The 15,334-nt window shown below is 51.1% G+C and overlaps 1 protein-coding gene across 1 annotated transcript in view; it reads right to left on the bottom strand.

Annotated features, from left to right (window-relative positions):
* Nucleotides 1-15,334, bottom strand: part of VSTM4 (V-set and transmembrane domain containing 4) — an 80,349-nt gene that overhangs the window by 24,432 nt on the left and 40,583 nt on the right. Inside the window, exon 5 of the mRNA XM_040970414.1 lies at nt 10,420-10,453. Within this exon, the coding sequence (XP_040826348.1) occupies nt 10,420-10,453 (34 nt within the window). The remainder of the gene's footprint in view (nt 1-10,419; nt 10,454-15,334) is intronic.

The following is a 15,334-nucleotide window of genomic DNA, read 5'->3' as shown; positions in this document are numbered from 1 at the left end:
GCCGATCTGAAACCAGGAGTCAGGAGCTTCTCCCTGGGTCTCCCATACAGGTGCAGGGGCCCAAGCACTTGGGTCATTGTCTACTGCTTTTCCAGGCACATCGGCAAGAAGACAGATTGCAAGTGGAGCAACCAGGACTTGACCTGGCACCCATATGGTTGAGACTTAACCTACTGCACCTCAGCGCCGGCCTACAGTCTTTCTTCCATTTCTTTTTTAAGTGATTTAAAAAAATAAGATTTGGCATTGTGGCACAGCAAGTTAAGCTGCTGCTTGCAATGCTGGCATCCCACATCAGAGGGACAGTTCCAAGTCCCGGCTCAACCACTTCTGCTCCAGCTCCCTCAGAACACGCCTGGGAAGACACGAGAAAGTGACTTAAGTGCTTGGGTCCCTTGCCATCCAGGCGGCAAAACTGGTGTTCTTCCCAGAGCACCTGAAACATGCAGTTCCAGGTTCATGGCTGTGGTCTAGAAAAGCTCAGGCCACTGAGCTGACCTGGGGAATTAACCCAGGAATGGAAGCTTGACAGAGACAGAGGGGGAGAGAGAGAGAGAGAGAGAGACAGAGCTCACTGTGCCTTTCAGATAAATAAACCTTCTAAAAACATCAAGTCCTATAAGATGGGGAGTGCTGGGAAACAAAGCAGATGGAACCAAGACAGGAAAAAAATGACTGCTGGATATGCTTGCAACGAAATGCAAATAAATGTATACATAACTTGAATCAGAGGCAAGCTCTACTAACAAGAGTGCTAGAGATTTAAAAAGACATATATAAACACTGACTCCCACAGTGCGGGAAAATGTCCCAGAATCCAGCCTCCACTGAGCTCCCCCAAAGAGCTGTGTGTTTGATTGGGAACACAACTTGCAGGCGATCACAGCTTTAGAGTGGGAGCGCTTGGCCAGTGGTGCCAGTTCACACGGAGCCAGGAGGAATGCGAGTTTGCAAAACACTGACAACGAAGAGCAAACCAGATCAGAGGCTCCAGGCCACCTCCACAACCCGACCACATGGTACAGCCTTGCTCTGTAGTTTTTTCTGACTCTTGTACTGTTTATTTTTCTGGCTTTTTTTTTTTCCTCCCCCTGTTATAAAATAATTCAGCTTCTTCGCATTTTAAAACACTACTTACTTACAGGCATGGAGAGGAAAGGAAGTAAGTTTATTACAACCAAAACACAAATGTGGGAAATGTTTTCCACATTCTTCTCTGCCTCTCCCTGTCTCTCTGGAACTCTGCTTTTCAAATAAATCAATAAATCTGTTCAAAGGAAAGAGAGAGAGAGAGAGATCTTTCATCTGCTGGTTCACTCACCAGGTTGGCCAAGGTTGGGGAGTCAGGCTAAAGTTAGAAGCCTGGAAATCCATCCAGGTCTCCCCCGTGGGTGCAGGGTTGGGTCATCCTCCACTGCTCTCCCAGGCACAGCAGCAGGGAGCTGGACTGGAAGTGGAGCAGCCAGGACACAAATCGGTATCTTTATAAGAAGCCAGCACTGTTGGAGACAGCTTTCCCAGCTACGGCACCAGCTCCTGGGATTCATCCTAAGAGATACGGGCACTCTATGGGTCAGAACCATGTAAAGGACCCATGCTCACCAGCAGAGCATCACTCAGCAGTGTCGCTGCCCACAAAAGCACCTGTGCCCTGCATTCCAGGGCTCCGTCTCCTAAGTCTTGGTAACCACTCATCTTGCCGCTATCTCCACAGTGTCGTGGCATGGGAATCAGATGGCAGATGGCTTTGTCTGCTTGGGACCCCCAGTTCAAGGTTTCTCCCCATCTTTTCATGACTTGGTTGCTGTTCGCCTTCCAGTGCCTCCTGATTCGACTCCATTTTCTGGCTGGGCTCCCATCTGTCCTTCCATCTCCTCCAAGACACCTGGGTAGCTTCCCAGTTCAGGCAACTACGGGTACACATCTGCATGCCAGTTTGAGGGCAGATGGAAGTTTTTGACTCTTCCTTGCTTTGTAGGCACTGTCATACTGGAGTCCAACTTCACATCCTTCTTTTGGCTTCATCCGCATGTCATACCATTCCATTCTTACACTATTCCACTGAGAAGATAAATCTTCCTTTACCTAGGCATTTCCCAACATCTAAACATCTCATTTCATTCCTAGTTTGATATATACATAAAATTGCTAAAAAAATAGCTTTGTGCATTATGGGTTTTTCTTTGTTTTTGTTTTTTGTTTTTTAAAGATCTGGTTATTTTACTTGAAAATCAATTACAGAGAGAGAAAGAGGGAGAGACAGAGAGATCTTCCATCTGCTGGTTCACTCCCCAAATGGCTTCAAAGGCCACAGCTGAGCTGATCCAAAACCAGGAGCCAAGATCTTCTGCTGGGTCTCTCCCACTTGGATAAAGGTGCCCAAGCACTTGAGGCATTCTTCACTTCCTTCCCGCTGTGCGCCAGCGGAGAGCTTTAAATAGGAAGTGGAGCAGCCACGACTTAAACTTGAACATCCATATGGGATGCTGGTACTGCAGTTGGAGAATTGTGTGTTAAGCCACCATGAAGGGGCTCCCCCTTTTCTTTACTCAAATCCGTTTTTTTTTAATCGTGTGTTAATTCCTCTAGAAGATAACTTATTTTCCTTTTCATTTAATTTATCTGAGAGGCGCAGAGAGAGAGAGAGAGAGAGAGAGAGAGAGAGAGTAGGGCTGTTCATCCACTAGTTCACTCCGAGCCAATGCTTGCAATGGCCACCAGCCAGGAGCTGTAGCCAAACCTCCCCTGCAGGTGGCAGAAAATCAAGGACTTGAACCAGCACCATGGTCTCCTGGGGTCCACGTTAACAGGAAGCTGGAGCCAAGAGTGGAGCTGGCAATCAGGGACTCTGACGCAGGATGTGGGTGTTCCAAGGTAGGGCAGGCCAGACACTAGCGCCTGCTGAAATACATTCACATTTTCCTGCCTAAGGCTGCCCCTGACCTTGGTCTCCCTCCCAGACTGCACCCCCTCTCCTGCAGAATCAAATGCCATTTCCACTTCCTCTGCCCGTTTCCCCGCCCCAGGATTCCATTCTTAGGCTCTTGGATATAAACACAACGTTTTGGAAGATCATGTCTGTGAATTCCTGCCATCAGGCCCAGGGCTGTCACTAAACCAGAGAAAAGATCCACTTTGTCATCACCCATTCTCCTTCCAAACCAGCAAGCTGCACTCAACTGCATTTAGTCCTAATTTACGGGTCAAAATAATGAGGCCTCATGTAGACACTGAGTCATCATGATGGCTTACGACGGAACCATTGCTCACCTAGAGTTCCCATTTTCCCCCTGAGCCAGCAGGGTCCACCATATGATTAACTGAGAAGCAAAGTGACTCTCTGCTCCTGGGCTGGGTCTTGCCCTGATGCAGTAATGAGGGTTGCTGGGGCCAAATGATTCAAGACAGAAAACAAGCCCGGAAATGCCCTCCCAAGGAGAGGTCTGCATGGTCGGGGACGAGCTCCACTGCTGGGGAGCAGGGCTACTTTTCTGGCTCTGAGAAGGGTGGAGCAGGATGGACAAGACTCCCACCCGACCGCCTCCCCCAAGTGCAGCTGAATTGAGTGAATGGCATAGACTGCCCTAAAGCCTCTCCCACGTCGACTTAGGGGACTTCAGACAGACTGCTCAGCCTCCACCTTCCAATCCCTACAATGGGACACCAACTCTTGCTGTCTCCTTCACCTGGCTATTACTATAAGGGTTTCATGAGAACCTGTGCCTTAGTTGGGGCACGAAATGGCTCAACAGCGACTGGCCCTTGTCTCCAACAGATGCACGCGGAGTGAGCATTTCAGGACACCATGCCAGCAGGATGCTGCTGCTGCGTGGGGAATCTCACAGTGCTCATGTTTTAGCCCTGAAAGGACACTAGGATCAAAAGTTATTTCTGCCTGGGTTTGTACTGTATGTCCTCTCCCGGATGCCATTCCACAGTTACAGTACCGGTCGGATCCAGCAGCCAATGAGAAGAGAGAGGCCACACCCCCGGATACCAGGCCGAGCAGGCGAACTGGATCTTGTGCAGCATTGAATGAATTATTATCACCTGTGTCTTGCAGAAACCAATGACCCACTATCTTTGCTATGCATGTGTCTACCTTGTATGTCCTTCTCCCATACAAGGAAGAGCTTATATCAATCGTTCCTGCCATGTCCAGACAAGCAAAGAAAATCTCCAGGAGTTCAAGGTGCCTCCCAAGTTCACCAGCTGACTAAGGACACAGGATTTGATCCAGGTCATCCTGTCTCGTGGCTTGAAGTAAACAAGCATTCTGGACCCAACTGGAACAGTGGAGAAAAAGAAAACTGGGCCAGGACGTGGGTGAGCCAAGTAAGATTCACAATGACTGCTGTCAGCATAAGCCACACCCCTTACAAGGTGACATGCACATTCCACTTGCATTTGAAAGCTGTGTTAAGTTAGAGCAGCAGCTCTAACACCTGCCCTGCTGGGAGGAGGAAGGATGCCCACCTTCAAGTGCTGAGGTCGTTAGGGTCCAAAACAGCTGTAGTTGATGCCCAAGGACAAGGCCTATCCCGGCTTGATAGTGAGCAGAGCGGGGTGGGCTGTTTTAGTAAATGGCCAATGCCATAAGCACCGGAATGCATGGAGAAGCCCCGTGTGGCCATTCTGGGTCTCCCCCTCAGGGATGGGACCACTGGGAAATGGGAGGGAACAGGAAGACAACACCATCTAAATGGAGCTGACTGCACCACAAAACGCCATTGTCATGGTAACCAGACCTGCACAACTCAATGCGGCATCCAAGCACGGTGAACCCCAGCAGTTAGAGCATCCTCACCTCTTCCTCTAATGCCCTTTGGCTATTAAGAGGCCATCGCGATGCTGGCCTCTTTCTGGAACTGGCTGGCTATGGCTGTCCATGTGAGAGCATGGGGGCCTTCCTGATCCATGGACCAGGGCACTGCACAGCAGCTATTTCCTATTTTCCAGGCAGCCACTTCTGAAAGACACAGCCGAACACCACTCTGAAGTCGGAGCGGTGGCACTCCAAGCTGGAACATGAGCTGCCCTTGAGCCCTGCTCCCGAAGCTGTCTGCTGCCTGCTCCAAAGGGACTCATTGTGCTCCGAACTGGGACAGCCGAGGGCGGCAGAGGCTTCTGTCAGATCAAAGCTCCCAGCTCACAAAGCCCTCAGCCAGTGGCACTGAGCAGCCGTGTTGGCTCTGGCCCTGTGGAACCCTTCCAGGCTTCCCATGCTCTGCTTTGAACGGTGCCACGTCGGTTGACCCATTTCGCTCCCAGCAACGTCTGTGTCCTTTCTCCCTGCTGCGTATCTCAGTTCTGACAAGAAGCAGGCCTGCAGAAGCAGCCCTCGGTTCCCCAACGCACCTTGATGGTCCAATATTTCACACAGTACGCCTGACATCCCACAGCGCTAGACCCAGTATCAACAAGTGTAGGCTCTTAAAGGGAGAGTGCTGTTCACTGTGGTTAGGGTGGTAGGTCGCTATCACTTTAAAGTTCTATATGTAAGAATATTAGCAAATATAAGGCACGGCATGATGGCTCAATGGCTTTGCCTTGCACATGCTGGGATCCAACGTGGGTGTCTGGATGCTTTACTTCCCATCCAGCTCCCTGCTTGTGGCCTGGGAAAGCAGTAGAGGACGGCCCAAAGCCTTGGGACCCTGCACCTGCATGGGAGACCCAACACTTCTTCCTGGCTTCAAAATGGCTCAACTCTGGCTATTGTGGCCACTTAGGGAGTGAACCAGCAGATAGAATCTTTGTCTCTTCTTCTTCTGTGTAAATCTGCCTTTCCAATAATAAATAAGTAAGTCTTTTAAAATATATATATATATTAGCAAATACAGGTAACCCTTCTCCAGGGCCAACTGCCATGGGCAAAGGCTGAAAACTCGAGCAAACAAGAAAAATTTCCCGACACTGCACCCTAGGCTTTGCTCCAGGGCTTTCCCAGCTGCTGAGAGCTGCAAGGCAATGAGGCCACATGCCAGGGCTCACTGGGTGCACTCAGTGACCTCCTGCAAATGACTATGAGGCATGCATGACAAGCGCACAGGATTGTGTGTGTCATGGATATCCCCCGTGATGGTCCTGTTTTGTATTCTTCCCGTTGTTACTGCCATGGTGTCTCCACTCTGAAGCCTTGACTCAGGAGCAAGGCTAGGTGAGCCACAGCAGGTGTACCTGACCCCTTTGGGGGTTCCCCACGGCTGAATCTTTGCTGCTTCTGCCCCTGTGCTCTATGTGCCTGTATATTTTGAACAGCATCAAAATAAAACCTGTTCTTTGGTCCCAGCACAAGGGCTCAGTCGCTGAAACCTCACTTCGCAGGTATAACGTTCCCATTTGGGTGTCAGTTTATGTCCCAGCTGCTCCACTTTCAGTCCAGGAGAGCAGCAGAGTTCAAGGTTTGGGGCCTCTGCACCCACGTGGGAGACCTGAAAGAAGCTCCTGGCTTCAGATTGACTCAGCTCTAGCCAATGCAGCCATTTGGAGAGTGAGCCAGCAGATGGAAGATCTTTCGCTCTGTCTTTCCTTTATCTCCTTCTCTCTGTAAATCTGCCTTTCCAATACAAATAAATAAAAATCTTAAGAGAAAGAGAGAGAGAAAGGCTGCTCCTTTGCCATTTCTTTGTCCAGGCATCTGCTATTCACAGCCTCTCCGTGACCTTTGATAATAAAGTTTGCTTGGGTCAACCAAGCAGTTTGTTGTCAGCGTCCCATTCAGGACCAGGCTGCAGTTGCTGATGGGGGAACCTTGGCTTTGAAAAGTCCACCCCTGGTCCGAGTGCTCCGTCCAGGGTTGAACACTAACAGGGAGGGCAGAGTTTCCTGGTTAAGAACGAATATGAACCCACCTGGAAGCTGTAGATGAATGCATGCGAGACCCTTCAGCAACAGAGGGCAGGAAGCCAAGGCCATGGGTACCCCCTAGGACAGCTGTCCCAAGGCCGTGCACTGTAGCAAGTCTTGCAGATGCGCCCACCAAGTGCCTTCCAGGGCAAGGCCACCTGAGCTGCTTTCCCTGTTAACCTGGAATCCAAAGGTGCAAACCTGATGGCAGATGGGCCATTTATCTAAGAGCTGACAGTTTTATCCACATCCTTCCTCGGAGTAGACGGATTGGTCTTGCAGGGTTTTTATGAGGGTTAGGAGTTAAGTCCCATAAAATGTGAGCTGTATCAGGACACAGCCTGCAATGAACAATGAGGAACTGGTCCTCGCTTCTGCCATCTCAGGCTTAGTCCTGGGCTTAGAATGCAGCAGATAAGCGAAGCCTGGTTATTGTTATCAATAGAACGATGGCTACCTTGGTGTCAGGCCTTCTCTGGCCTTCCTGCTGCACCTGCACAGCCTCTCATCCTCCAGCCCAATGAGCTATGTTCTCTCCAGCCCTGCCCAGCTCCATTCACCTGCGCCCTCTAGCTCCTCCTTCACACAGGACCCCGAGGGGGCTTTCCTTATCACCACAGAGCCCTGGGTTGGAGTCAGGAGTGTCCTCTTGGTGCCAATGAGAGCTGGGTGGGTGTCCATAGCCTGGGAGCTGCCACTGTTGTACTTCTGTGGGTCTCCCATGAGATGGGGACCTCAAGGGCACAGGCTGTGTGACAGTTCATCTTTGCTCCATGGGCTTCACAACAGCCCAGGACAGAAGAGCTCTTCCCTGAGTACTGATGGTATCATGGCAGAAACACATGCAGGGAGCTCAAAGCACCTTCAACAGACTGACTCACTGATCTCCCCACTGATGCTATGTGCTAGGTCTACTGCTGTTTTCATTTCTCAGAGGTTGAAAGCCTGGCCAAGGACGCACGGCCATCAGGGCGAGAGCCCAGACTGCAATCAGTGGAGTCCAGCTTTCACAAAAGCTCTTCTATGATTCAATGCTATAAAAACGAAGTCAGCAGTGCTCTAATCTGGAAGCACACACCTTTAGAGTGTCTTTGAAACCAGATTTCTGCCTTCACCTGAGATCCTGGACAAATCACTTATAATTCTATCCCATGCGATCCTTGACAAGGTGCATTTTTAAATGTTTACAAAAGACTAAATGGTGTTCACACAAAACTTACAAATGACAGTACACCTGCTCCTGCTATTTATCCAACGAAGAATCCTCGTGACACTTCATAGGTGAGCAGATGCATGCATCACAACCCACAGCCAAGTGCTGCAGGTGCTACAGGCCCAGGTAACAGGGTGTCTACTCCAACTTCTTTTGCTGGCAAGCACTTCCTTGTCTTTTTTATTTTAAGATTCATATATTTGACTTGAAAGAGTGATAGAGAGAGAGAGAGAGAGAGAGAGAGAGAGAGAGAGATCCTCCATCTGCTCATCTGCTCCCCAAATGGCCACAACAGCCAGAGCTGGGCTGATCTGAAACCAGGAGCTTCTTCCTGGCTTCCCACACGGGTGCAGGAGTCCAACGCCTTGGGCCATCCGCCGCTGCTTTTCCAGGCTTACCTTGGAGCTGAATCGGAAGCAGAGCAGCCAGGACTGGAACCAGTGCCCATATGGGACGCTGGCACCACATGTGGAGGATTAGCTTGCTATGTCACCATGCCAGCCCCCAACTATTCATTGTCTTACACCTGGTAGATGGATTGTCTTGCCCATTCCCCCATCTTCCCTCTTGTCACCCTGACCTGCACCTGAATCTATGGAGCAGGTATCCCAGCCCCCACCTGAAGGGATTTCATTTTAAACTTGGTTTTCTGGAGTTCGGGGCAGCCAATTCCCACTTGCACTGGGGGCATATCCGGGGCTATTCTGCCTGGCGGGGGAGCATTTAAAATCCCCCGGACACCTGAGGTGCTCAATCAGACCCTGCTCCCTGCTCGAGGACATCTGTGTCCCCAGAACTGTCGGCCGTGGGAACAGAGAGGTTTCCTAATCCTGAAGGTCGCAGCTGCCCCTCCCAGCAGTCAGAACTTCCGACTCCAGGGATAACACACATGTGTGATGAGTCTATGTGCCTTCCACTTGAACTTCTCTCAGCCAAGTCACAGAGTTCCCCAGAGCCTCCAGGTCCTGTCCTGTGCCTCGGACAGGGACCCTGTCTCCGTGACCGCAGTCCCAGCATGAGGGAGCCTTCCCAGCCTGTGAGTTTCTGTTGCTGACAGCTGGCCAGGCCCAATGCTTTCTGCCAAGGAACACGGCCAGAGGACAGAGGAAGTGGCCAGAGGACAGAAAAGGACATTGGTCCTGATTATAATGTGACAGGCACAGGCAGAACTCCCCCTGGAGGAAAAGGCAGGGCACAAGCCAGGCTAAAGGCCTAGGGTGAAGGCCAGAACTGCCCAGGTCACCAGCCAGGCACAGGGGCAAGGGATCAGGGCTGCCCCCAAGTTGAGCAGAACAAGGATTCCACCCGAAAGATGAATGCCAAATTGGCCTGGTGTTCCCCACCTGGTTTATAGTCATGAAGCTGGGTCCCAGCCAGGTTCTGGGATGCAGAGTGAGCAGACAGGTTGTCCCAGCTGCTAATCTGTGGGTTCCTCAAAGGCAAGCTGCCCACAGGAAGAGCTATAACTCAGGCACCCCACCGCCCCCACTGCTAGCACCTGGCATGGCTGGTAGAGAAGCAAAGGCAGCACTATTTGAATGGAATTCTGCAGCCACCCTTGATCTTGAGTATCCCAGGGTCACAAGAGACCAAATTCTAGTGCCCACCAGTCCTTGCTGTACCTGCACTAGCTCGGAATGCATGCAATTGGAAGAGAAGGCCCAGGAAGGGCAAAACGTGGGGCTCAAGCCACCACCCCAATATAACCTGCCCCAGTGAGGCCCATGGCACACACCACAGAATGTACTCATCACAGCGTGTAACTCGAGAGATCTCAGGACACTTATAGCGTCATGCAATCATCAAAGGTAAGTTCAGAAATTTCTGTCATCAAAACATCGCCTCCTGCCTGTCTAATTCCACTCCCACTCTCAGCCCCAGGCACTGGTCTCCCATCTTGTTTCTACAAGTTGAACTTCCCTGGGAATTCCATAAAAACGCGAGTGCACTCTGCATAAGTGACCAGCCCTGGCTGCGTCCCCTCGGCGTGCTCTTGAGGGTCACCCGCGGTGTGACACGCGCCCCACACCTGGCCCCACAGGATTACCACGCAGTGACTGAAGGGGTTCAGATTCCCTGGGAACCCCTTCGTAGCAGGCAGCCAGCTTTGCAGGCACACACACAGCAGGCCTCCTCCAACATGCAGGATGAGCTCTGTCCCCGGGGATACCAGAGAGCAGAATTCGAAAACACACAGGTGGATGCAGAACACACATTTTTAAGGCTCATCTGTGGACTAACACACAGACCTCTAAGCGAAAATACAAACTTCCCCCATTTCTAAGTAATATCTAAAGAAACTTAGGAAGAGTTCGTGGTAAGAAAAAAAAATAATAAAAGGAACAAAATATTCCTACCTGTTCTGAGGGCATTTCACCAAATAGTGTCTCCCTGCAAAGAGAAACAGAACAGCATTTGGTCAATTCATGCCCCCTGGAGATCCAAGCACAGCTACGCCAGGGATCACGAAGGCGCCGAGGACCCGAGGGAGGTGTGAGCAGGGGCGTCGTGCCTTCCTAACTCACATGCTTGTGTTGTGTGTTCCTTCTTGTTCTCTGGGGGAGGCCATCGGAGCCAACGCCCAGACGCCCTGGGGATTTGCTGCAGTATCAGCGCTCAGTCTGGACAGGCATGGAGCTGTAAGCCCTAGCCTTCCCAGTGGCAGGTGGTGCTAAGTCGGGTTCTGCTCTGTATATTCATAGAGTTGTGGGGTTTCTTAGCCCTGAGCTTGGCTTGAGTTACAAAGAAAGTCCTCTGGGGTCAGCTGGGACAACCTGGATCTGCTTAGGAGCTGCTCATTGTAAAATGGGGTTTGCAGGTTCTGGTTAAAGCGAAGAGCCCAAAGAGGCTCTTGCGGAGGGTCTTGGAGAAAGACCTGCTTCTTTGTCAAGAAGGATGCTTTGGTTTGGGTGTGAGACTCAGTGTCACCCCCAGCACCAAAGCTCCTTAAGTGAGAAGAGGGTGCCACAGACCCAGCTGGAGGTGCTTGGGGGGTCATTGGAATTGCACCCTCCAAAGCAAACTGTGGGAGCCCCGTCTTCCCATCTCTCCTTCTCTCTGCTCTAATTTGAGCCACAGCAACCCACGCTGGCACACACTCCCTCCATTTGCCACCTTCACCAGAGGCAGGCCCAATGTGGAGGCCCGGGCTTAGACACGAACTCCCAAAGCTGTGAGCTAAAGAAACCCTTTCTCTTTGTAAAGCTAGCAGTCTCAGACAGCAGTGAGACAAGGTTGACCACAAAAGCCTTCTCGAGGAACACCCAATGGTTCTGAGTGGAAAGGAAAGAGAACGTCTAGACACTTGGTCCAACAAGTGCTCAACCTGAGCCCCCGAGATGACTTCTGCCAGACCAGAATGGAAGGTGACACAACACAGAGGGGTCCTGGAGGTGTGGTCCACTGGGGCCATGGGCATAGCCATCAGCAGCACATCCCCGGGGTGACCTGTAACACAGGTGACCAACCGATGCTGGTTCCAGACAGTTCCGGAATGAGGCGCTCTCAGTCTCAAAGGCCACTGGAGAGGTTGATTGGGTTCAGTCTGCTCTGAATCCTATACTCAGCCCATTTCCTGAGCTTCTAGTGCCTACTCCATCATTTACAGAAGCACTGATAGGAGGGACAACCATGGTCAACACCTAGTGAACGCTTCCGAGGGGCCGCTGGCGTTGCTCGAAGTGATGACTATAGGGCTAGTGGTCTTCCGTCTGGGTTCTGCAGACCTCTGGGTACTCAGAAAGGGCCGTCAGTGTTAGCCAGTGCATTGAGAACCCAGCACTGGTTCATCCTCAGCCTACGTCTCTTCTCTCCCAAGATCCCACTTTTTTTGGAACAGGCCTCTGGTGTGGCTGTTTTCCTGGCACTCCTGACTTTTACCACTCCCCCTTCCGACTTTGCATTTGTAAAAACCAAGGCAAACCTCTCACCCCTGGTAAGTCACATCTCCTGCAGGGGCGGTTTCCACATTTCACTTCTCAGAGGGACTAAAAGCATGACACGGAGTGAGCGGGTCAACTAGAAGAGCAGTAGGAGCCCTTTGTGACCGTGAATCCTATCGTGACTTCTGACAGAACATTCAGAAGCAACTGAAACAAAAAATGCGGCATACGAACAGTTGATTTTTTTTCATGTGGAAGGAGGTATTTAGGTCTAGCGCCCGTGAACCAAACAGGAATAGAATTGACGGTAAATTGTATCTGTAAGTAAACACAGGCAAGGGAACCTAAAGAAAAAATTAAAATCCATTCCAATTAAAGTACATTTCAATAGCATTTTATTCCTGATTATTAATTATTTATCCGCATCTGTGATATCTTTATTTCACTTTGATTAATCTCATGTTCATTTTCAAAGGATCACTAATTGTGCAAGATTGATAATTCAATCTGGAAAAGTGTGTTAACACCTAGAGATTCATGGAACAAGGTAATGAAAAAGTTATTAACTTAAACCTGTATACACTTATTTTACAGAGAATAATATAATAATCAATAAGGAACTTTCAAATGTGCTAAAAGGGGAATAAAATTTTGCAGAGGAAGTGAACTGAAGATAGAGGTTCCGGGAGAACAGAGAACAACATAGGATTTCTAACACTAACGCTTATTGGTAGGGTCTGTGGTTTTTTTTCACTCATCAAGTTGTTTTGTTTTTGTTTATAGATTTCATCATTTATTTGAAAGGCAGAGTGCCGGGGGAGAGAGAGAGAGATTTGTCTCAGCCGGGTCCCTTCCCAAATGGCCACCCAGGCCAGGGTTAATGCAGGCTAATGCTCGGATTGGCAGTCAGGGACCATCTTCCACTGCTTTTCCACGAATACTAACAGGAAGCTGGGTCAGAGATCCAGTAGCTGGGACTCGCAGGCGGCAACTGAACCCAGTGCGCCGTGACACCAGCCCCACTCATGGAAGCTTTAAAGAATAATTAAGGTCAAGACACTTCGAGGTAAAACAGAGACCGATATTAAGATATCAAAATGAAAAGCTCTAAAAACTGATATTTGGATGGGGAAAAGTTCAGTGGCTAATAACCACCACCAAAAACCCAATCAAGAACACACAGTTTTTAATTGCGGGCAAGAGCGCAAGCCAAGATGTTTCAGTCCCACCATAACTTTGCACTCTCATCTCCCCCAATAACCTTGTCACACCTCCTACCTTGTGACCTGTGTCCCCCCCCCCAGTCCCTTAGGTCCACATCCCAGCCCCCAGAGCCTTAAAATGGGACTGCATTCGGAGTAAGGGCTTTTGATTAGCAGGTGGAATGCAGCCAAGAGGGCAGCCCTAATCCCACATACCAGTGTCCTTTATAAGAGGAAATCAGGACAGACACACCTGCAGAGGTTTGACCATGGGGAACACGGGGGTGGGGGGGGGAATGGCATCTGCAGGGTCAAGGTCAGAATCCGCCCAAGAAACCAACCCTCGACCTTGGACCTGGCGCCTCTGTTGCCTGGCTCCGCTGTTGTTCCTGTGGCCCGCTGTTGTGATGTGTCTTTATGGCGACCCTAGCAACTAACCATAGGGAGCCTCAAGCTCAGGGATTCCAGAGCCCCCTGACAAAACTCACACAGCAGCTGGGCAGCTGGAGTTCTAGCTCCTGCAGGTGGAGAAACCAAATCCCACAGGGTAAAGGATCAGGCCTAAGCTGGAGCCTTGCAAAGCTGGCCAGGAGCTGACGTGTGCTAGGGAACATGTGGTCCAGGCAATGAGGGGCAGGAGGGACATGCGAAGGGGCTTCCCACGGTGGATCAAAGCCCAGACAGGATAGGCAGTACTGGGTACAGAAGATTCCCTGCTGCCTGCACCTGCCCACAGCCCTGATGTCATAGCCTGATATGTGCAGGGACAGCTTGCAGGACCCTGAGCCACCTTGGCAGGGCAAGAACCCAGGCCTCCAGGCTCTGGGAAATAAACCAGAGATGGTATCCTCCACACCCAGGAGCCAAGCACACCGGCACGCATTCAGGAGCCTGCAGCAGATGTGGGAGGCAGCCCTAGGAAAGCACCAAGCGAGAAAAGAAACCAAGTGAGGTGGTGACCGGAGCCAGCCCCCCTAGCACCAGCACCTTGCACCTGAATGTGTGGGTTTCCCACAAGGCGGCCAGGTCTGTCAGGGAACATGGAAGAGTCTCAAAGGAAGGTCCATCTTCCTCGCCTCTCCTGGTAGGACAATGCAAGGCCTGTGCCACTCCTGCCCTTTTTCCTCCCAGCCCTCAGTCCCCAGCTAAGCTCCTAGAGATGTGGCATGTCCAGCCCACAGAGGCGGTGTCCCTCCTTCCGGACATGCCCAGTCACCACTGCCAGACACCGAGTTGGGCGATTTGGGGTGGCAATCTCTATGCACCTCCATTTCCCACACCCTGGGGCTGCAGGACCTCCAAGGCATTCTGACCTTGCCGCGACCCTGACCCCTCATGCCTTGCACAGCTTCGTGGCAGGACCTGGCAATACTGCTGCAAATGCAGAGACTTGTGCACTCATGGCAAGGACACGGGCTGTCCCAGCACTGGGTGTGCATGTTGCCAGTCTGGAGCATTTGCAGAGCAAATGGGTCACTTGCTCTCGCTGCCTCCCGGGGCCGCAGCATGGCCAGAGGCCCTGCAGTCCGTTCCCAGCCAGCCCCTTCCTACACACAGCCCGGTGCTCTCCCACATGAGGCTCAGGAGCTCAGCACGGACAAGCTCTGCCAGCCAAGGCTGTTACCAGGAGGGGTCTCCTCCTCAAAGTGCCCAGGCAAGACACTGAGCAGGAAAACCAAGTCTCCTTTCTTGTTCCCTTGGCACCAAGAGCCACTGGATGGCCTCATTCATCTGGCCAAGAGTCCGAAATGTGGAGCTGCCTGTCTGTTGCCGGTGTGTTGTCCCACACTGTCTGCGAAACCCAAGGTCACCATCAATCCCTTGGGAGGTGATGGGTCCAAAAAGACAATGGTTAAAAGAAGCAACTCAGGCTGGCGTGATAGCTCAACTGGCTATTCCTCCCATTGCAACCGCTGGCAACCCATATTGGTGGTGTGGTCTGTGTCCTGGCTGCCTCACTTCCAATCCAGCTCCCTGTTTATGGTCTGGGAAAGCAGTCAAGAACAACCCAAAGCCTTGGGATCCTGCACCCATGGCAGAGACCTGGCAGGAGCTCCTGACTCCTGGCTTCGGATTAGCTTGGCTCTGGCTGTTGCGGCCACTTGGGGAACAAACCAGCAGATGGAAGATCTTTCTGCCTCTCCTGCTCTCTGCAAGTCTGCCTTTCCAATAAAAATGAATAAATCTTA

This window comes from Ochotona curzoniae, unplaced genomic scaffold (genome assembly GCF_017591425.1).
Source record: "Ochotona curzoniae isolate NIBS_2020 unplaced genomic scaffold, NIBS_Ocur_1.0 scaffold_4763, whole genome shotgun sequence".
NCBI classification, from domain to species: Eukaryota; Metazoa; Chordata; class Mammalia; order Lagomorpha; family Ochotonidae; genus Ochotona; species Ochotona curzoniae.
This window is presented reverse-complemented; position numbering and strand designations above follow the sequence as displayed.